Consider the following 22517-nt stretch of genomic DNA (forward strand, 5'->3'; position numbering starts at 1 on the left):
CAATAATCTGCGTTTCTCACGGAGTTTGACAGAATTCAGTATGTCCGCTTCACACAGCTGATATGGATATGCGTCGCACTGTTAGATGTTAGATTTCTTTCTTTGCAAATCTTTGATGCGCATAGTTATACTTGATGTGTATAATCGTGAATGAGGTGAAAAAGAGCAACGACGAAGATGATGACCGACGTAGGAGAAGTGGAAGCGGCGGAAATTCAATTAAAACCCGAGGAGGAAAAAAAGTAACCTCTTCTTGTATACTTGTTTACATTAAATCGTTTATTTGTTTTCAGCGAGAGAAAAGACGTAAAGACAAAAGCATTATAATGTTAAATTAATTTTAATGATTTTTATTTTATAGTTTAACGGTATTATTCATTCTTTAATAGTGAGGACTGTATACTGGACTTCTCAGAAGCTACAGAAAAACTGGCTGAAGGTCTTCTGAGTGTTTATCAACCTCCATTGGAACAAGTTAAGAAAGAACTTTTCGAGCTAACGTAAGCATGTAAACCACTAATTTACAAATACTAAAGATTTTATCGGATAAAGATTATATTTAATCTTGATGTGTCATACTTTTTCTCATAGGAGTAAACAAGAGGCTCTGCTCTCTGGAATGCAGTTGGAAAACAAAAGGATACAAGAAACGTTTGAAGATATAGATTTAAATGATATGGTAAGATTTATATTATAAATATCAATATTCTAATGTATTTGGAATTTGATATTAAAATTTTGCATTTTGTAATATGAAAGAATTATACAAAGAAGGTTACATGTTGCAGTTTGCAACAGTTAAAATTTATCAAGGAAAATTGGTATCGATAAGGAAAGAAATGATTAATATTCATGAAAGGACTTCCAAGTTAAAGGTGAGTTATTGTGAAACTTGTTTTCAGGTGTATCTTGCGTAACAGCAAAAATTTTTTATTTATATTAAATACGAATATATGTTGCAGAAACGCGCGTTACGCCTGCAGCAAGTAAAACAGAAGGAAGCGTTGAACAAGGAACATCAACGTGAGCAAGAGTTGCGCAGGGAACAAGAATTAATTGGCAGGCCTGCCAATTAATGATGTATAAAGTTTGAGGTATATCGATAATTCTTATAAATAATTTGTATAATAAGAGTATAATATAAGAAGATAGATAATATGTATAATGTATTTATATAATTATTGTTTATAATAAAGCATGTATAAAAACTATCATTAACGCTGTAACTTGTTATGTAACGTTATTATTAAGAAGTTAGCAATTAATAGAAATTGAATTATTCAACAGAGCAGAATCACTATTGGTTGAATTAAAAAGGGTTAATTGTTAAAACAAACGTCTAATCTATCGCGACTTTACTATGAAAATGGCAATTTTTCGTTTTCAAACAAACGACGATTTCGTTAAAAGCTGTCCGAAACCGTCCTTGGTGTCGCACAGAGTGTTACAAATTGGATGGCAATAGTAGTTTATATTTAATGCAATGTCTGACACTTTCCGGTGAATTAATATGACGGCACGCACAATTCTACAAGGTACACTTTTTTTTATATTTGTTTCAAATTCTCACTTGAAATTAACTGAAGAACGTATTTTTAATATATATTTATATAGCTCTCTGATATATTATATAAATATATATATGTATATTTGCTGATATAATTTCATAAATGAATATATTAAGATATCTTATATTGCTATATATTGTTAATAATATAATTTCTTTTTTTTTTGCGCTTGTAGTTTTCGATCAGTATCAAAAGGCGCGATTGCTCTTCGTACAATCTGTCGCAGATTTAGCCTCGAAACCTAATAATATCGATAGCCTGGAAGCGGCGGGTGCGATAGATCTGTTACGTCCTTTATTAGCGGATTCCGTGCCATCCATACAACACATGGCAGCGATCGCTTTAGGCAAGCTAGCGAATCATAATTCCAGACTGGCGTACGTCGTCGTCAGGAAAGACATATTGCCACAATTGCTGAAGAACATTGACAAACAAAATGTATGAGCTCCTTAAATGTAAGCACTTTAATCGTGACAGAACTCGAAGAACAAATCTTTGGCATTCTATTTTTTTCATTATGAAAGACATTTGTAGCTTACGATAATTTTATGAATCTTTTGTATCCGTTATAAAGCTGTGCTTTTGCATATCCAATTAACATGAGAATATACATATTGCCACAGAAATTTTACAAGAAGGCAGCGCTTTTTGTCTTGCGAGCGATAGCGAAACATTCGTCGGAGCTAGCGTTGATAGTGGTGCACAACGAAGGAATGTACACTATAATTGAATGTTTGGAAGATTTCGATCCCGGCGTGAAGGAAGCGGCCGCTTGGGCGCTGGGTTACATCGCGAGGCACAACAAGAACTTGGCTCAAGCGGCAGTGGACGCCGGTAAAAAGTCATTTTAATCAACATCTTCCGTAAAGTTCAACGATTTGCAGTTGGCGAATAGAATTCTACCCATCATTTTTTGTACTTCTATAATACATCCGATTATATCGTTGTCAGGCGCAGTGCAGCTCCTCGTACTGTGCTTGCAAGAGCCCGAGTTGTACATTAAACAAATCGCTGCGTCGGCTATTAGCGACATAAGTAAGCACAGTACCGAACTTGCGCAATCGATAGTGGACGCAGGTGCGATCGTCTTTCTCGCGAAAACCTTGGCAAACCCGGACGCCAAAGCGAAGGTGAAGTCAACGTGGATTACACGTCGAGCAATCGTTAAGAAATATCATAACGTCTCGTTACACGTAATGTTTGCAGCGTCAAGCATTGTTAGCGCTAAGCAGTATAGCTAAACACTCCGCGTATCTGGCGGAGGCTGTGGTGGAGGCGGAAGTCTTTCCGGACGTTCTGATGCACATGGCGCATCCGGATGAGAACGTCGGCAGGGTCGCGGCCGTATTAACAAGGGAGATCTGCAAGCACACGCTGGAAGTGAGCAGGATGGCAGACTTTTTTTTTCATAGCGAGAAAGTCCTCACCCCTCATTTTCAATGCGCGCTTTCAGTTGGCGCAACTTGTAGTGAACAACGGAGGTATCGCTGCGCTAATCGAGCTAATCAGCGCCTCAAAATCTGCGAGCAGATTACCGGCGATCATGGCGCTCGGATATATCGCCGGTCACTGCGATCAGCTGGCTTTGGCCGTGATAGGATCCAAAGTACGAATTAATTCGAGTAAAAGTAGCGCTCAATTTTTTCACTTGGGACTCTTGATTCCACACTGCAGTCGTATTGAATTACAACTACGGGGAGGAATATAACACATCTTATTAATAATTTGCTTCTTAAATTATTCAGATTTTAAATTTGAATTTTTTCTCAATCGTCGTGTGAAGTTATTTATACCGTCACCGCGCCTGACTTCTAAACTACTTCTTCCGCAGGGTATTGTACAATTGGCGATCGTTTTGCAAGAGGAAACGGAGGATCACATTCTCGCGGTGACCGCATGGACGATCGGGCAGATCGGCAAGCACTCGTCCGAACACGCGAAAGCGGTCGCGGTTGCGAACATATTGTCTAAGTTGTTGGAGGTATAAGAATGTTGAGTCGTTCACAATGTGAAAATTGGCCCAGTGTCATTTTATTTTGTAAATTACGATCTCGTGTAGTTGCACAACGATCCGAAGAGCTCCGAGGATCTCAAGGCGAAGTGTAACGCAGCGCTGAAGCAAGTCTTGCAAAAGTGCGTGTATATCGAGGCTCTCGAGCCTCTGCTGCACGATGTGCCGCCCAATATCCTGAAGTATGTATTAGGGCAGTTCAGCAAGGTAAGATTTCATCATTTCTGTAATTGTATAAAGTTCTCTTCACAGTCTAATGCGATTTAATAACGCTCGATACGGCGAAAGGCGGCGAATCTGAAGACTTATTAAACATAATATGAATATTTTATTGTATGTTTCCTTCCACATACATAATTCCTCGTGTGATACGTTCTAATGATACGCTCTAATTATACAAAGTGATAATACAAACTTCTTCTCATCCAACACAATAACGCATTTAGGACATATTTACTCGTTACAAAAATCACGTAGAGTCTCGACGATCGAATGCGGACCAAATACCCCCCTCGCTCGCTTTCCCCCCTCTTTATTTATCAATGAAAATCTCATTTCAATAATTAGCGCAGCACTCTACATCGCGCGGCACTTAAATATATATATATATGCAAAGCGCTGACGAAGCAATTCGATATACAAATTTTGGGCTCTACTTAAAAATTGGTCACAAGCGGCTGCGTAAGGCGGCGGTAGAATGTTTCTTGTTTCTCAGTTCGTAGAAACCATTGTACGCAGCTTCCAAGTACATATTTTTTTTCTTCAAGTTTCAAATAATCTTTAACGCTATGTAATCGCAATACATATATATAACGGTATGCACAATACTTAAATAGATCGCGCGAATGACTTACAGCCTTACAGATTTCTTTGATCGATCTCTATAACCGTAGCCACCTTGATCTTCCGATCCGGCCGTAATCTCGGACCTAAGTACAGAACGCGGTTGCGATGTGCGTCGCCGTTTGCGAAGTACGCAAACAGTACGCACGGATATGCTTCGCATCATAATACGCGTCGGGAGATCAACTGCAATTGAAAAGTTGATAAATATGCAAGAGGTCCTCCTTCTCCGACGCTTTCTCTAAGACAGTATGGCACGTTTGATGTTCTAAAAGAGCACATTTTTTCAGTCTTACGACAGCGAGTGGTACGGCTAAGTACAGAGACGCATTTGGCTTATCAAGTAGATACTCATTCAAGAATTTGTTGCTTCAAGTGTGCCTCAGGAAATTGTTAGACGCACAATCCTTTTATTTTTTTTTTTCGAACTGCTCGCTAATTCGCATGTGTATATTGTAATTTAGTCTCTCTAATGGCAGTATCTGATGTAAAGACGCAAATCGTACAAAAAGGATTTAGATATGGACAACGAAGAGCGGTCGAATGAGCTCGGTAAATATTGGTGATTAATCGAACGATCAACCGATAAAAGAGAGTAGAAAAAACATCAAATCATCGAACAATAGGTCATGCAAGGTACACCGGGACGAGCGGAACAATTTTGGAAGAGAGTGAAATGTGTAAATCTTGTTGTTCGTCAACCTTGAAGTGGCGCTAGCTAAATTATGGCACTCGAACGCGCTGGATATTCGCGTACAATGAGACTGAGGAAATCTGCAGCTGTTCGAGCAGCTTGTTGGTCGATTAAAAAAATCGGACAGTCAATCTGAAGTTGAATACAAGGCAAAAATCTACTCTATTCGCGTCTAAGCCACGCATACAAGATGTTAGCGTGTATTTCGTACTCTTGCTAGCGCTATCTCAAAAAATCAACACGCAAAAAGATAATATGTACAAGTTTACTCTCCCCCAAGTTTCCACTTACGCCGGTGTATCGCAATACTCGCATTAGTCCATATCTATTATACAAATCTTATACTGTTATACATACGCTTTCAGTTATATATCTCTCTTTGATAATATTAAGCTCGTCAACAATAACACAGATAGTATAATTGCAGTATACATTAAGGTATTGACCGATTTGAATGGTCCATTTTGTCTTTGCAACGTTAAAGACAATCCTGAACAGAAAGAGTTTGTTTAAAATTCTATAAAAGAATATATATATATATAAACATATATATATATACTCGATATACGTATCGTGAAAGCGTAAAGTGTTTAACATCACATTGTTAAAACATAAATGTTGCACTTTAATATCGGACATGAGACGACGCATATTGAAAGAGACGTAAAAATTTCAAAATGCAAGTGTACAATGCACGGTGTGAAATGCAGAAGAACAGCGCGAGTTTTACCAAAATTTTTGGTGTGCCTCGGTTCTTAAAGCAATTAAGGCATATATTCGGCTCAGAGCATGCAATCTGTCCAAATATTTCTGCAAAACAAAAAGAAGATTGTTTAATGTTGCACATTTTTTTCACACATAAGTACGTCATTAATGAATACTGACATAAAAATGGTGAGATACAAGTTAAGAAATATATTGAGAGAATCAAGATTATTAAGAATTATTAAGAACCACTATAGAATTATTATTAAAACCAATGACGATAACGTAAAAAAGATATATCGGAATAAACTTTCATGTCGATATTAATAAGAATTAATTGTATCGATAGGCAGATTGTTTACGTTTGTTGAATTTTTTGCACTTTTTTTCGCACTTTTATAACAATTAAAATGTTTATAGATGTACAAGAATTTCTTCCTTATTTGTGTAAACCTTTCCACTGGCAGTTTTCTTCAATTGATCTCGTTACTTAATCAATGAGATAGAAGGAGAAAGGCTTTCCTTTCTTTGAAAATTAAAAAAAATAACCAGAAAGATATATGTACATAAATCAAGGAAAAAAAGTTTAAAAAAAGCAGTGAAATAAGTCGTTAAATAAAATCTTAAATGTCTAAATATTAAAATTGAATCTTATTTACTCTAATTATTTTGGACCGTTATTTATAAAATAATTAAAGACAAATATTCGCAGAGCAATACTATACAAAACTTATACGTTTATGCAGTCTAAAACCGATACCGATTATCCTTTGATGTTTCAAGAAATTTTTACGAATATACAAATTTACTTATTTACAGAATTTCTTTCTCCGTACGTTTCGGATTCCCTACGAGTTACGTTTAAAAAAATTGTCAAAAATATCTAGCTGCATTCATTACATATAAAAAGGAAAAAGAAATGTGTCCAAATAAATTCTACACTCACGCTCACATTATACGACTTTGCAATTCATGACGTAATTCGGGACAGAACTTTAGATTTAATTTTTCTATATTACAGTTTAAATTGGATTTATATAATTTTATGCGCACATTGCACAATACGTAAAATAAAATTCACATCACCGATATTTGTTTATCATTCGCGTGTGTTCTGTTTGACATACCGCATGTAAGATTGTAAGAATTCTATACACCACGAGATTTACGTCGCGAAATATGGATCGGTTACAGTGGACATAAGATAGAATCGATTTCTTTCATTACCTCCTCCTTTTCATATGCAATGAACGCGGCTACGAAGCGAGCTTTATATTCAAATTATATATACAATCTAAAACGCAAATTCTCTCCGTTGCTCCAACAATGATATTCACTTATTCATCTGTCTCGTCATTGGGTTTAATGCTAGCGTAATTGTTCATGTTTCTATTCACTCTTAGCATCTTGAGAAAACTGCCTAGTACCAATATCGTTTTTCTGTGCCTCCTAAAGATCCCGGCGTACAATTCCTCGCGTACGTCCCTCCTGTCGCTGACATCGGAGTCGATGCTCGATACAGAGACGACGGAGGGCTTGGCCGAGACTGGTTGATGATAACTGTTAGTCTCGCCGGTATTGAGAATCACACAATGCTGGTTGTTTATCATTTTGATCTCTAGCTTCGATACTTTGGTTGAAATTGAAATTCCGTTACGCACGCCACGTACTTTTCTTTTTATATTATTCACACAAACTTGCACACAATCTGTTTAGAAATGCCAATTTAATTGTCCCGGATACTTCAAAAGTTTTTTATCGCATGCCGAAAATTATAAACGATGGCCAATTCGTTTCTGGAACAGCCGCTCGATCGTGTGATCTCGGAAAAACTGCTTAAGAGACTTCGCGGAGCAGATTTTATAGAGATATGCTAACGCATACACGGGTGCACAAATATACGATACAACTTGTAGGTGAATAGCGATAAAGCGTTCCTGTTTTACGTAATTCGGGCTGTCACGTATCTTGAAAATTTAAGGCAGCTGTCACGTCTCGCTGTCAGGGCTTTGTGTACCGAACGTACATTCGTGATGCTAAACGACTACTGTTACGACGCGAAGTCAGCACGACATCCTTGCTAAAGCATCTCTCAAATTTCCAGTCGCCGAATCGTGGTTGATTTATATCCAGATCGATTTCTGGATGTCCTTGCGAAGAAATGTCCGCGCGATTTCCAATCTGTCGAATCCACTCCAAATACTTCCACGTGTTCGAGAAGACGTCTCAGTCCAAATGCAGCTTTGTCCGAGGATAATGGCGTGCGAATTGATTGCTCTTCTCGCAGAACGTTCGAGTTGATTAAGAGCTCTGAAAATCGAACGATTTTGATGCTTCTGCCGTCAGATGTGACGCAATGTGGTTGAAAACGTACGTTGCCTCCCGCATATCAGCGGCGTAGCTTCACGACGATGATTCAAGCGACAAACTGCAAACAGAAAACCAGGAAGCTATGAGCGAGTGATGTAAATTTAAACAAATAGTACGCGTCGTCTCTATAGGATATTTCGGTCAACACATAAATCTGACTAATAAAACTTATAAAAACGAACCGAGAATGCTCGATGAATGTATATTTGCTATGCTAACTGTTTTCAAAGTGGTCAGCTTTTTATTTCGCAAACCATCGATAGCGTTCGTCGAAATATCTCAATAATATCAATTCAGTTTTCCTGCGGTTCAAATTGGTTTAAAGCAGATGATCAAACTGACAGCTGATATCTCTTCAGTTCAGAATGTCAACAACTCATAAGCGACTTTAGATTGGATGCGTTTAGAGCAGATATTCACACAAACTGCCGACCATTATTATTAATGATAATATTACTAATATCTCGACGATTCAAAAGCGTCAACAATTTATGAGCGACTTCAGACTAGATATACGAGAGCGAGTCAACAATTTTCCGCAAAGTCGCTATTGAAAGATAAATATTTATCACTAAAATTCAAATGGTAATTTATCATTCCATCATGTTTTTTTTTATACGCCTCTCCTTCGGCAATTTTCCGATTCCTCGAAAAAGATCTTTCGGTCGGGAAATAATCCGGTTGTGTGCCGCGAGTCTAAACTCGTCGTTGGAAAAGCATCTTACCACAATCTTTCCATACAATCCAGATCAACTCAGATCTTTTAATGGTTCGAATGCGTGGCAATCTGCAGGCGCCAGGTCTCGCCTGCGTGGAGCTTATATTAAACAGATGTTCATGATGCTTTTTAATGACGGAGTTTGGGAGCCGCGATGCTAAATGATTCTCCGACTAAGAATTTATCTTCGGGGAATCGAAGAGCTGAAAGAAGCGTGTTTGAAAAATGTGATAAAAAAATAAGCCACTGTTCGAATCTCAAAATAAATAATTTATAACTTCGCAAAAAATTTCAGACCCACTTTCGTATTTAAAGCAGATGTCCAATAAGCTATTGTTCGAATCTCAAAATAAATAATTTATAAATTTTGCAAAAAATTTCAGACCCACTTTCGTATTTAAAGCAGATGTCCAAGTTGGCGGCTATTCAATATGTAATTTAGCGTATCGTCTCACACGTGAACGTGCGCGCTCAAAGATGTCTGGAGATTCTTGCGGTATTTGACAAGCACCTTCGGTGCATCGCCCAAATAATAGGCTCGCGTCGATTGTGATTGTAGCATCGAAGAAAGGAGCGAATACCTCAAAGTTAATCAGTTCGCGGATTTGTGCTCATTAATATTTTCTATTTATTTTTATTAGCCACTCACGCTTCGTAGTTCTGAGACACTCTGTATATTCTGCGTATTTATGCGGACATAAATTATTCTTATGTTGTTCAGAAACTGCGCAGCGTACGCGCGCTCTGTGGTAAATACTACGTCAAAATTGGTGGCTATTAATAACGAATATGTGTGTTGTTTACGAAATTCCATGTTAGCGGTGGAGAACTGGTCAATAAAATTTCATATATAGCGATTCCAAGTTATAGACATTCAGGTTTCGTTCTACCTTTTTGTTTTATCCCTTTCCGTCTTCGAGAGTGCAAATTAAGCTCGTCTACTTTTTTGCAAAGGACAGTTTAAAACGCAACAGCTCGATAAAATCACAAAAACGGATTGCGAAATGACTTTTACATGAGTGAATCGCTTTCGTTATTCGTTCGATTCTTTTTCATCGGCCTCGTATTATCGTAAACAATTATACAGTTGGACTTTGGACAGAAATCATTTAGAATCAATGTAAGGAATAACTTATTCATTCTATTTTTTATTTACTTCTTTTATCTGATTTCAAATATTAAATTTCAATAAGCAGCGAAAAGCAAGAGTTAAGACAATGAGTTTGACGCGTCGAACTTTGGACCAACAGAGAATCCGCGCCGCTCTATATACTTTTCCATATGCTATTCTGTAGCCGAATATTATTCTCATTCTTTCTTGTTGCCATCGCCGTTATCTCGATGACGTCAAAGACAGCGAAGCTCAATATATATCTATTCAATTGCGTATAAATAAGCATTGCCTTAACTGATGAATCAAAATTATGGTCACAAACACGATGGATAGCGCGTACGCGCTCTTTGACGTAGGTATATTTACGAGAGGGAGAGCACGCGATATCGCGCGATAAATAATGAATAAATAAAATACGCGTGACGAATATTAAACGGATAAAATAGTTATTGTCATTCGGAAATGTGAGATCCGAATATCAGCCGATGTGAATAAGATACTCTTCTTCCATCTGCGCTGACTTCCTCGAGGCGAAGCCTCCGTCGCAGGTCGCCGCAAATAAGAAAATAGGCTCGGCAAGAACGAATGCGTACTCGCGAGCAGTGATGCAGGTCAGGTTTCAGAAGCCTTATTCTTAGGTGCATTGCAACATGCGACACGGTGATTGCTAATAATGTTTCCTACACCTACAGCGTATTTCCCGCAGCACCGCTGCCGCGTGTGCGGCATCTACACTCAAAAAAATGATCTTGCAATAATAGCTAAAATTTTCTAGGTGTAAAAAATTAACTAAAACAGATAAATGATTAGCAACTGTTGTGATATTGCATATGTAATTACTTAATCAGTTTAGATGACAGAAACAGAATATATATCTGTATTGTTTGTGAACTTTAAAAAGAAAGTTTCTCTAAAGCGCCTATCTGTATAAAATCAATCACGTGTTAGATCATGCAATGAATAACATTTAGCAATGGTATCTAAATTTTTCAGAAGCTATTGCTAGAACATTACTGCTATAAATTCTATATGTGACAAACAATGTTTTCACAGATACGAAAAATAGCGATACATTCTTGTTGCGATATCTAGAAATCTAACTACATCAGCGAAATATTTTTTTGAGTGTACTTTCATTAAAATACACCAATCGCTCATTCGTTAATCGCTCCATTCTCTGTAAATTCTTCACAAATAATTCGCTTTGTCGCACTTAATTCTTTGGCCAAAAAGCACACGCAGACTCATGGATTGTTCATTCGACGAATGTGCGCGGATGCTGTTTGCTTCAAAAGATCTTGCAAGAGTTTGAATAAACAATTTTGGACTGGTTTACTTGCCATTCCTGCGGTGACTTGTGCACCCACTTCACTCGTATTTATCGATTAATTTTTTTCAAGTTAGAATGTTATAATGCGTTTGTAATGTGCGTGTGTAGATTTTGCCGAACGATGCCCGTGCAAGGAGGCTGTTTGTGACATCCGGCGGCTTGAAGAAAGTGCAAGAGATTCAGAGCGAACCTGGTACCACGCTCTCAGAGTATATAACGATCATCAATTGCTGTTTTCCGGAGGAAATTGTCAGGTGACTCTTCCCATTCTCTATATTCTTTCAATTATTTGGTGTAGAATTTAAAGAAAAAAAAAAAAAAAAAAACTTACAGAACAATTCGCAACATCGCAACGTTCTCATTAATTCTTTCGCGTTAAATCTACTTTCTGCGTAGTTGCACACTCGTTCTTCGATAATTTCAATGTCCTTTGCCTCGCGAGAAACTAAAGACAGTTATTAATTTATAATGAACCTCTTGCGCAGTGTACAGCGATTTGTGCAAGCATGCTACAAAGTGATTTTTATGTTTGCATACAATCAGATAAAGGGCGATTGATCTCTTCAAAAAAAGGACGACGCCTCCTTTGCGGGGAGGAGGGGGGGACAAGTTAGATCTTCATTCACCGTAAGCGTCATTCAAGCGAATTAATTGCTCGCAAACACTAGTTGCTCCGTTTCGCATAACCCTCTTTTGTCACGGCGAACGAAATACTCACGCGTACAACGAAGTGGTTGCGGACACACGCTCTTCCTTCGCGTCTATTAAAAAATCCGGCCGACACGCGCCACGCCGTCCGCCGTCGTCGTCGTCGCCGATGTCGTCGTTCACGCCGTCGGCAAGTGCAAATAACTGCGCGACTCCGTTTCTGGACGCCCGGTGTCTCGATTTAAATCGGCCGAGTGATAGACGGCGTGCTCGCCATGTTGTGTCACCAGCTGATCGCCGCGATCCTAAAGTACACAAACGCGAGGCGCTGCTCGGCAGCGGATCAATAACGCGTTACGTCCCGATTTCTGATATTCGCGCGATACATCGAGAGTGGTTACTTTTTTTTTTTTTTTTCCTTTTCGCGCAATTATTGCACAATTCTTTTGCTTATAAATATTTCTTTACATGTGCGACGCCGCATGTGTTTTACCTTTACATTTACTAACAATAAATTGTAATCTGTTTTTATGTCAACTGGTAAAGTGGATTACATTTCTGATTTTCTTTCTTCAATGGCGCTCTTCACAAATTTCGATTCCCTTTTGAAAAACATATTTGAGACAAAAGCAAACTCCTTATCATTTATTCGCTTCTTTTACATCTGCGTATCATGAAAATTGTTTCAGGTATTATTCACCTGGTTATCCGGACAGCCTTCTTGAAGCTGTAGAGCAATATCAGCCGAAGTGCCTTTTCACGTTTGATCACAAATCGTCGTCCGAGTCCACGAATTCCAGCTTGCCTTCGATTTATAACGATGAAGGATGATTCTAAAATATCGCGTATTTAATATCGTATTTTTTATTGCGTAGCGAAACACATTCCCAGATATGCATTGTAATCTTTTATTTCTTGTACGATTATAATAAATTTGAAATTGCATCAAATTTTTATCGAAAAGTCTACTTATATTGAAAGTAATTCTGCTTTTTGTAGAGCTGTTATGTTATATTTTTATAGTTAAATGTAGAACAATGATCCGAGAGTATCAAGTAATTTATTAATAAGATTTCAAAAACTTCAAGTTTGTATACGTAGATCTTTTGATTATAATTTACTTTGTTATAATTATTTGAAGTGTATTAATCATGCGGAAATAATCTCACTGCACATGCTTCCGCCATGCGTAACACGTCAACCCTGCCATCTATTAAAGGACACAGAAAACAAGGGTGCTGCACTCTGGGTGCAATTTCTTCCACTTGTGCTTGTCGTCTGGTCTTCATTGATCTTACAGCATCTTACAGTGATCTCTCGGATTAAATTTCTTATATACTTCCGAGAGTTTAGATAACCTATTATAAATTTTAATTTTTCTTCCCTTCACAATTGGAATTCCTAACGAAATATCCACGTTAGTTTTCACAGTTCTATAAATATAATTCAATTATTTTAGCAATATTTATGATGAAGTCAGTTAAATGCAACAACAATTGTAGATTGTAACAATAGAGCTCGAACACACTGTTTCAAAATACTTTATTTACTTTTTTGTATCTTATAATTTGTTGAATCTTATTATTTTTTTAGATAATTTTATTATCTAGAATATTTGAGTTAAGTATATGAATTTTATTTCAGATTTGCTAATATTTGTATGTATATAATTTAGCAAGTTTTTCTGCAAGATCAAGATGAGACGTTTGGTTATACTAACTAGAAGCCCAATGCTAATGTCCATATTTCCATTTACCAATAAGGGTAATGCTTTTGATAAACCTGCAAATGCGGTAAAACCATTAGTAAACCCATTGGATGATGAAATGGGTTGGGACAGAGTAAAAAAGATATTTTGTCTGAAGTACATATTTTATTGAATTATAAGGCATGTGTGTATTTACATGTAAAGTTTATGTTGAATAATTCGTTGTAACAAATGTTATTTTACAGTGAAGAGGGTATGTTCACAAAGGAATTGCAGTCCATCATAAATGTAACATTATCAGGTGTTGTACTTGGCGCATTTTTGGGTGGTACTAATGCAACCAAAAATACAGTAGATAATTTCATTACGAATAATGAAGCGACAAGATTTCTAAACCAATTTGACGCAAAACGGCATCTTCAACAAGCAGTTTCTGTGAATTTCATAAGGAAGGGTGCGAAATTCGGAGGAAAACTTGGACTTTTTTGCTGTATGTTTAGGTGAGTACATTTTTGTTCTAAAATTTACAGAAGCGAATAAATAGACGACATATTTGTTTACAGCACACTAACAACATGCACATCAGCATATCGCGGCAAGGTAGCAACAGAAAATTATATATTTGGAGGTGCTGTAACGGGATTTTTATATAAAATGAATTTAGGGTTTCGAGCAGCATTAGTTGGTACTGGACTTGGCAGTATGTTAGGTGCAGTGTGTGGTAGCTTATCAATTCTTGTTCTTACATTATCGGGAGTAACTATGGATGAAGTAATGACGGCACAACAAGAGTGGATAAATTCAAGAGACAAGTAAGTAAAATATCTCATTCTGTACAATTTAAATACTGAATTTAGTACTTGTGTTTTCTGTGGAAATTTTGTAGCATGTATATTTAATAACTTTTTATATATCGAATGTAGAAGTTACAGAAATTATATTATTTATTTAATGTTAACAATTATAGGGTGATATTTGAGAGAATAAAAGAAAGTATGAATTCTGAGTTACCACAACTAAAAGAAATGTACGAAGAAAATCTGGAAGCAAGGAACAATTCAAGGTTTAAGCAAGAAAAGGACACTGAAAATTGCAACACTTAACACATACTTATTGTGTAAATAAATCTTGTACATAGTAACATAGCGTGTGTGAGTTTCTATCTTTACTATTTATCTATCAATGAATATGCCTTGAAGTTTTCCTAAGTAGCAAAATGACAGGGAAGACATTCTCTGATAAATATATATAAATTTTACAAATTATTTATCACAGAAAGTGCAAAATTTGATCAATCTTTCAGGATTTGTAAAAACTTATATAGAGATAAAATAATAACAAATTATATGCTTTATATATTAGATATATTTACAGAATAAAAAAATTTCAAAATTATTTCATCTAATTAATACTTTTTCTTGAAACAAGGTTCCATGCATACTTAAATGGGTGTACAAGAGTGCATTGGAAAATGTTACTATCCTGCTCTCTCTCTCTACCCTGCTTTTATTTGATATTAATTTCATAAATAATTATTTAATTTTCTTGTCCCGAGGACGCTAAATCTTGAACCTTAGTTATACGTTTAGCACCTCTGTTCGGTGGACCCTTGGGTTTAGCGAATTTTGGCTGATGCAAACTGATCTTTGGATGCAACTCTTCTTGGAAAAAGTCTTCAGTAAGTTCCCCTCCGGCAGCTATTTCAAGCTATGCAGTCAACACATTGAAAAAAAAAAAAAATTATAATTTAATACTCAAAACATCAGGAAAGCGATAGTGCATATCAAGCGTGAACGTATACACATACTATACATATATATATCACATATGTACATATAAAGAAGAGGGATACCAGAGAAAATATTTCGTAAATTGTTGATGTAGCTATAGATCGTATAGCAGGCCTATTCTGTAAGTTGTAACAGAACATGCTTTCAAATCTTAAAAGTAATTACATACCCGTTCAAAGAGTCGATATCACCACGTCATCCTTAGTAATCACACATACATACCCAAACAGTCCTTAGCAATTGCATCGTATGCACCTAATATGAATATAATACTGGACGTAAACATGAAAGAGAAACACCAAATTGTGAGTTTAAATTGCATGATGCTTTATTATTTCCAGTATATTTAATATTGGCAAGATATATACAATTTTCTTGATTTTAATGAGTTTATAACAATAACGGGAAACTCCAAAGTCAAGATAAAACTAAGGAGTTACAGAATAGGCCTGGTATGACACTTAAGTATACTAGGCAACACTGTGCGTCATGAGTTTTTTTAAAATAGAATCTGCATAATCAGTTTCGAGCGTAATACAAAAATTAATTTTATCATATTTATGAAAATATAAGCCAGATAGTTCCTCTTCTTCTCCCGATTTTGAACGAATTGTGTATTACGTATCTCTACATACGTAAATACAATAAGTTACATAAGAAGCAACGAGTGTGATAATTAAAGGCATTAACTTTCTATAAATCTTACAGAAATATTAGACCATAGAAGGATTAACTCTGGAAGAAAGAATTACGAGAAATATCTGGCTCACAAATTTCCATAGCACAAGTAGTGCTGTTTATATGAATCATTTCTTCATATTTTCGACTAAAACTTTTATAAAAGCTACAAGTGTTAAAAAAATACAGATCACAAAAAATAGAATGACTCTCGTATATTTTGTTCTTGGCTATCAAATTTCAGTCCTGTCTGCTGTTATGTGCATGTATTTGAATGTTTGAAAAATAGCTTGGACAGGATGCTTGCATTTTAAACAAATAGATTGAATAAAAATTCCAATATATTCAAGTATAGAATTGAAAATTCAATAAAAAAATATCACATCAGATTTGTAAAATGGTTTTGTATAAATGCAAATATAATCTTTAACATGTATTAACAGCCGATAGGACTCGCCAAGATCAGTCTTACATCGCACACATACTTGTAGAATCTAATATTTTGTTGCATTTTTACAATAGTATAGAACATTATATAAAATTTTATATGTAAAGTATAACTAGCGTTATCACTATCTTGTAGCTGAAATAATAATGTGCGAAAAAAATATATCCACGTTAATGTGGTGTTTGCATATATATCACTTGTCTACAGTATCATCATATTGAAAATATCTGGAGAAGTTAGGTGAATGGCTTTAGCTCTTTCTCTCCGTCTCCCTCTCTCTCTCTCTCTCTCTTTCTTTCCATCTAGTCTATCTAGAGCAAAAATGGAATGTTTCCTAACTCTCTACCCATCACATATGCAGATTACCACAGATCGATATTAAAAATATTACATTACTAAATCCTATATAAATGAGCTCAAAAGCCAAGCCTTAGAAATCCATTTAAAAATACTTAAAAACATACATATCACTTTTATAAGACTAGGAACTAATTCAAGACTCAGTACAATATATTTTTATATTTTTCTCTAGTAAGATAAAATATATATATATATATATAATATATATATTATATTAGATATAGGAATTGCATGTATAATGCAAAGTATATAAAATTATTAGAATGAAGGAACTCTGTGAATAGAATGTCGTTAGAATTAAATTAGATATACATTTCATTGTCATCATATCACATAATGCTCATGTGCCAAATATGTAAAATCGATAAAAGCGAGGCTTAGCTTTCAATGTTTAATAAAATAATCTAACTCTATCTCGGCACTATTTCTCATATAAATGAATAATTTCATACAGCGTAACAACATGGAGTATATGGGGTTATTTTGCATTCATAGGCATGTCACACTTATTAATTAATAGATATAACAGCGTTTTGCAGAGAGCTTTCCATGATAATTTCTGTTTCAAAATTTAGAAAAATACACCATTTGGTCTACTCTGTTTTGCTACATGGATATACGTATCACTTTGACAAATTAATTCTAAATGTTGATAAACAACACAATTCCTTCATACGTTTCCTGCTGTTTCTAAATTAATTTGCAACTATAGCTACATAATCGTAACTTGCTTTAACATTGGAAACTAATAATTTTATTTTTAAAAACGATATATATCTATATATGTCAATATCATACTATCACAATGTTGGAATTCATGAAGGAAGATATTTGATGCGCAAAACATCACAAACATTTCAATTAGCAAGAAGCGATAATAATGGCAGACAAAATGCTTTAAGCCTGTTTTAGCTCAAAACACAAGACCGTTTCTGCTTTGATTTTTTCTCTGGTATGGATTGAATAGGGGCACAAGGTGTTGACGGAGTTGCAGGAGTTATTGCAGCTGAGTCTTTTATGGTTGGAGGATCTTCCAACATATCCGCCAATTCCTCCCCACTATTTACTTCCAACTAGGATTGCATTTATATAATATAGATATGGCAGTGTTATATACATATGTACACATATAAAAAAGATTTTTACTATCATATAGAAAACAATAAAAAAACAATAACAATCACTTGCAATTATTATTAAACACATGATGCAAAAGATAATAGATATCCATTTGAAGTTTATTCAATTTTACGAATAGATAAATGCAAAACTTTTTTATTTGAAGTGAATAGCTATGTTTATAAAACACATGTCTATAATTTTTTTATGACGTTATTCAAATGTTTCAACTTTTATTGTTTTAAGAGTCTGTCTATTTTATTCCAATAATATATATATATTCATAAACTTTAAGTAATAAAGAAAAATATTAATGTGAGTCAAAATAAGAGTAATTTTAAACTGTGTAAAACTGTTAGAAGTGTATTTTATTAGAGATTAAATATACTAACCTTTTTTACTATGGTTACTCCTAGAGATTGGATAAGATCAAGTAGAGGCGCTTTGCATGAGGAATATAACATTCTTTCCTTAATACTGCATCTATATCCTGGCATGCTATATATGAAAACTGAAAAAGAAATGTAAATATTCATCTTTGCACTGTATCAAAACCAATACACAGATTTAAAATGAATTATTCATCGTTGCTAACCTATGCTTTCTGTATAATCTCCTTCATGAGTATGTTTGAAGTTATAAAGATGGTATCTAGCAGCATCAGATGGGACTTTAGTGGGTAATTTATCCAATGAAATATCACAAGCAGTTACTAAATGTATCTTCTCTTCCTCTAATTCAATTTTCAATTGAACATATTCATGAACCCCTTTACCCAGTTCTGTGATGGCCTGCTTGGCTTCATCCGTGACCGGAAACGCCACACCGCTTAGTGTTTGATGTCTTGTCTCCACACTGTAGTCCGTAGTTGCAGTAGTCTTCTTGAGCTCAGCCAATTCTTCCTCCGCTGTTGTCAATGGTACAGGTGCCACATCGTTTTTCTTATGCTTGTGATAACCCTCTAGTGTGATGTCCTCCGGCACAGTACCATGCAATTCCTCTTTTATTGAAGCAGTTCCAAATTCTTGTTTTAATGTAGCCTTTGTGGAAGCATAAAGCATTTTTTGCCTTACAGGTGCTGTATCGGGCGACCAGGATATGAATAACCAATCATAGCCGGAATCTGGTGACTTTGTGTCCAATCTGTAGAGGATATAGGCCGGTTGATTCTCCACAATTAACGGCTTGATCATTTTATCATAATCATCTTGCCACTTGTTTATTGGCTTGGAAGAAGATGCTGGAGTCAGTTCCTCTGAAAGACAAAGTGGGGTGAGTAGAAAGAATATCATATCCATTTTAATCTTTACCAAATCTCTGTTTTAATCTTATCTATAAATATGTATGATTCAGAGAAAAAAAAAATGTTGCTACAATTGAGAACTCACCATTTTCTATTGAAATTTTTAGCACTCGTATTTTCCCATCACGACATTTCGCAAATAATTTCTTCAATGCATCGTTTGCTAAAACAAATCAACCATTAGCAACATTGCTAACGGAAAATTGCCAATTGAGGTTGAAAAGTCAGACGATTCACCGCGATCTACATCGTAATAATGTGCCATGATATAATAAAAAAATCGTATAATCACCCTTTATTCCCGTTTGGTGTGACATTATCTTGCGACGAACTGTTGCTACTGTGTTTGAATCAGTCCGAGCACCGTCAACTACGTCCAAGAATTACTTTTTCCCATCTGCCAAAGTTTCACGGAAAGGAAATACTCTATTGTCAAGTGTTATAAATTTAGATCATCTGAAAAGAACATCCCCAAGTTATAAGTGAATTCAATTGGTCGAGCGTTCTGGAGGAAAAAGTCAGATGGAGGGAAATATTCGATTGCGATTGGCCAATTCGCTTGTTTCTCACTATTTAAAACCTTTGGATGCACCCTAATCAGGTTCAGTAACATCCGCAGTTATAATTACTAAATCGGATTAACGATACTCATGTAAACGTAGTATACGTGACTAAGTGCGTCTGCTATATTTGCGTCATTGCGCACGCGTGGAATTTGTTCCTTCATTTGGGAACACTGAATCTGACGTATCTCGATCGGCGGAAATTTATACGTCAAAAAGTACGGGTGGTCGTATTTTAAAGGGATTTCCACATTAAATTTCTCGACGGAGTTGACTTCGGTCGTGCGAGATTCAACATGCTGGCCCTTATTAATCGGATCTTGGACTGGTTCAAGTCTCTCTTCTGGAAGGAAGAGATGGAACTCACTCTCGTCGGTCTGCAGTACAGTGGAAAGACTACGTTTGTGAATGTCATAGCGGTACGTAAGTCATGCATTTCTCGTAATTATCCCGCACGGATCGTCGCTGCAAACGTAAAGTGTCAAAGTGCCATTCGTCGTTAATATCGGTAATACGCGAAAATCGTGAGAAATCTCGCGCATCTTGGTTAGATTCGATAACCCCTTCGTAGTAACTCCGTCGCTGTTAATGTAAACCGCCTCCGTATACGCCCTGATGTCAAACGATTTAATGTTTAAAAGTACGATCGCCGATTTACAAACGTGATAGACTGCGATTATCGTCGAATCGCTCTTGTTTAGTTCTTGTCTCACTTTTTCTCTTTCTGTCTCTTTTTTGTCGTCTTTTTTTCTCCTTTTTCCGCCCACTTTTCTTTACCCCTACTCCGTTTCACTTTTGTGCTAAAGCAGCAAAACACGTAAATTGAAACACGTAAACAATTTTGACAGAAGTCGTCAGTCCAATTGTCATCTCATCACCTTTACGTTAAAGCCTCTTATTATTTTCGTAACATCGGATAAATAAAACATGAATATTTTTTCAAGCAACAAAATGAAAAAAATTCAGTCGCAAAACTTTTTAAATAAATTCATTGAGAATATATTTATTTTGTCATAATGAAGCTTATGCATACAGTAGAAAAGTTGTAGGCGTTGCATTGTATATAATCAGAATTATATTAACATTATTACACGTCGCTGTTCTCAATTGTCAACAATTAATAAGCACATTTTTCTTCTTTTGCATATTTAGTCAGGGCAATTTAGCGAGGATATGATACCGACTGTAGGCTTTAACATGCGTAAAATAACCAAAGGCAATGTCACTATAAAAGTATGGGACATCGGCGGTCAACCAAGGTTTAGATCCATGTGGGAAAGATATTGTAGAGGAGTAAATGCCATAGTTTACATGGTAGATGCGGCTGATTCGGAGAAAATTGAGGCGAGCCGCAACGAATTGCACAACTTGTTGGATAAGCCACAATTGTCTGGCATACCAGTGTTGGTTCTGGGCAATAAAAGGGATTTACCTCACGCTCTGGATGAGAATGGACTCATAGAAAGAATGTAAGTTGTTGCGTTTAACTGTAACATAATATTCTTCAATGGTACACGGATACATGTATATGCGATGATGTGCATTTTTAGGAATCTGTCTGCGATTCAGGACCGTGAGATTTGCTGCTACAGTATTTCGTGTAAAGAAAAAGACAATATCGACATCACGTTACAGTGGCTCATAGCGCATTCGAAAGGTGGGGTTCGCTAATACTCTTAAAATATCCCATTTGTTAGTATCGGCGAGTCTTTGATACTGATAACAGTATTGGGATCAATTGTGAGGAAACGAGCGCAATGAGCAAACTTCGTTATTTAAAAAAAAAATTGAAAAAAAAAAAAACTGAATCATTGTAGAAAAATTACTTGACTTTAAGCTTTAGCCGATCTGAGTTGAATGATACGAATGCCGCGGTAAAATAAAAAAAAAAAAAAAAAAAAAGAAGAAAAAAAAAAGAAAATCATGCTTATATGCCAAGAGTATGCTCGTGTGAATTATACCATAAGGCACTCACACATCCCGCGAGCATATTAGTAATAAGGAACAATTTTTTATATTTTCGTTTATAGGTAAGTCCAAGAATATATTCCAATATTTAAATAACGATTGAATACCTACAATTAGATGGATTTTCTATGATTGCCCCGCTAATGTAAAACTTGAAATAATAGCAACCTAATCGCAGTTAATTATTGTGATATATTATAGTCTAGATGTCGATATTCTGATTTCAACTTGTACCCTCGAAAGATACCAAGCGTTTCATGTATAAATTAGAGAAAATGGTAGCTATTATGAAATACACGCGCAAAGATACATTACTATTGATACAATCACATTATTATAACATCACACACCTTCTCGAGGAACTTTAATAACAAATAAAAACAACGTATTGCAAATATCGCCTTGGTTCTTTTCCATCTCAAGAAATGGTAATCCTGAATCCACAGCGTTCTCGCATACGCACTTTATGTAAAAATTCAAGATGGAAATATTTATTACAAAAGAAAAAAACGACATTCGTGACAACAGAAGATACTAAAAGAACGGTTAATGGTGCGATAAAATTATTAATGAAGAAAA

General features: G+C 35.7%; 6 protein-coding genes across 12 annotated transcripts; 4 read left to right on the plus strand and 2 right to left on the minus strand.

The window, feature by feature from the left end:
• The first annotated feature begins 99 nt into the window (after positions 1 to 99).
• Positions 100 to 1440, plus strand: Pldn (Pallidin). 2 transcript variants are annotated; one of them, XM_067357490.1, is made up of 6 exons: positions 100 to 242; positions 390 to 500; positions 592 to 679; positions 789 to 875; positions 963 to 1094; positions 1288 to 1440. In XM_067357490.1, the coding sequence occupies exons 1-5, from the start codon at positions 178 to 180 to the stop codon at positions 1074 to 1076; spliced, it is 465 nt and encodes a 154-aa protein (XP_067213591.1). In that variant the 5' UTR covers positions 100 to 177; the 3' UTR covers positions 1077 to 1094; positions 1288 to 1440. The 2 variants fall into 2 exon arrangements, with proteins under 2 accessions (XP_067213591.1, XP_067213590.1); XM_067357489.1 differs by lacking the exon at positions 1288 to 1440 and having other exon boundaries at positions 963 to 1211.
• On the plus strand, positions 1396 to 12964 carry LOC105671401 (sperm-associated antigen 6-like). 2 transcript variants are annotated; one of them, XM_067357493.1, is made up of 10 exons: positions 1396 to 1535; positions 1744 to 2006; positions 2192 to 2402; positions 2520 to 2698; positions 2775 to 2948; positions 3022 to 3174; positions 3400 to 3549; positions 3628 to 3786; positions 11462 to 11607; positions 12691 to 12964. In XM_067357493.1, the coding sequence occupies exons 1-10, from the start codon at positions 1511 to 1513 to the stop codon at positions 12830 to 12832; spliced, it is 1602 nt and encodes a 533-aa protein (XP_067213594.1). In that variant the 5' UTR covers positions 1396 to 1510; the 3' UTR covers positions 12833 to 12964. The 2 variants fall into 2 exon arrangements, 1 of the variants encoding a protein (XP_067213594.1); XR_010890804.1 differs by lacking the exons at positions 1396 to 1535; positions 1744 to 2006; positions 2192 to 2402; ... (3 more) ...; positions 3400 to 3549; positions 3628 to 3786 and adding an exon at positions 8760 to 10683 and having other exon boundaries at positions 11462 to 11980; positions 12691 to 12830.
• LOC105671402 (uncharacterized) lies at positions 3885 to 12285 on the minus strand. Its single transcript, XM_012365533.2, has 3 exons — positions 12072 to 12285; positions 7219 to 8249; positions 3885 to 5926 (listed from the first exon to the last, which is right to left on the minus strand). The coding sequence occupies exons 2-3, from the start codon at positions 7429 to 7431 to the stop codon at positions 5843 to 5845; spliced, it is 297 nt and encodes a 98-aa protein (XP_012220956.1). The 5' UTR covers positions 7432 to 8249; positions 12072 to 12285; the 3' UTR covers positions 3885 to 5842.
• A 273-nt stretch (positions 12965 to 13237) lies between the features above and the next one.
• Positions 13238 to 14850, plus strand: 140up (RPII140-upstream gene protein). 2 transcript variants are annotated; one of them, XM_012365690.2, is made up of 5 exons: positions 13238 to 13418; positions 13677 to 13865; positions 13955 to 14209; positions 14273 to 14521; positions 14677 to 14850. In XM_012365690.2, exons 2-5 carry the CDS (start codon positions 13699 to 13701, stop codon positions 14810 to 14812), a joined length of 807 nt encoding a protein of 268 aa, XP_012221113.1. In that variant the 5' UTR covers positions 13238 to 13418; positions 13677 to 13698; the 3' UTR covers positions 14813 to 14850. The 2 variants fall into 2 exon arrangements, with proteins under 2 accessions (XP_012221113.1, XP_012221112.1); XM_012365689.2 differs by having other exon boundaries at positions 13239 to 13418; positions 13646 to 13865.
• On the minus strand, positions 14799 to 19874 carry twf (twinfilin actin binding protein). Of its 4 annotated transcripts, none has more exons than XM_012365684.2 (5): positions 19700 to 19869; positions 19493 to 19570; positions 18700 to 19359; positions 18497 to 18615; positions 14799 to 15416 (listed from the first exon to the last, which is right to left on the minus strand). In XM_012365684.2, the coding sequence occupies exons 1-5, from the start codon at positions 19722 to 19724 to the stop codon at positions 15246 to 15248; spliced, it is 1053 nt and encodes a 350-aa protein (XP_012221107.1). In that variant the 5' UTR covers positions 19725 to 19869; the 3' UTR covers positions 14799 to 15245. The 4 variants fall into 4 exon arrangements, with proteins under 4 accessions (XP_012221107.1, XP_012221111.1, XP_012221109.1 ...); XM_012365688.2 differs by having other exon boundaries at positions 19493 to 19599; positions 19700 to 19864; XM_012365686.2 differs by lacking the exon at positions 14799 to 15416 and adding an exon at positions 15803 to 16936 and having other exon boundaries at positions 19700 to 19871.
• Positions 19875 to 20105: 231 nt separating this feature from the next.
• On the plus strand, positions 20106 to 22333 carry Arl8 (ADP-ribosylation factor-like protein 8). The gene is made up of 3 exons (XM_012365331.2): positions 20106 to 20389; positions 21123 to 21439; positions 21521 to 22333. The coding sequence occupies exons 1-3, from the start codon at positions 20267 to 20269 to the stop codon at positions 21639 to 21641; spliced, it is 561 nt and encodes a 186-aa protein (XP_012220754.1). The 5' UTR covers positions 20106 to 20266; the 3' UTR covers positions 21642 to 22333.
• The last annotated feature ends 184 nt before the right edge of the window (positions 22334 to 22517 follow it).

The sequence above is a fragment of the Linepithema humile genome, chromosome 6, assembly GCF_040581485.1.
Source record: "Linepithema humile isolate Giens D197 chromosome 6, Lhum_UNIL_v1.0, whole genome shotgun sequence".
Taxonomy (NCBI): Eukaryota; Metazoa; Arthropoda; class Insecta; order Hymenoptera; family Formicidae; genus Linepithema; species Linepithema humile.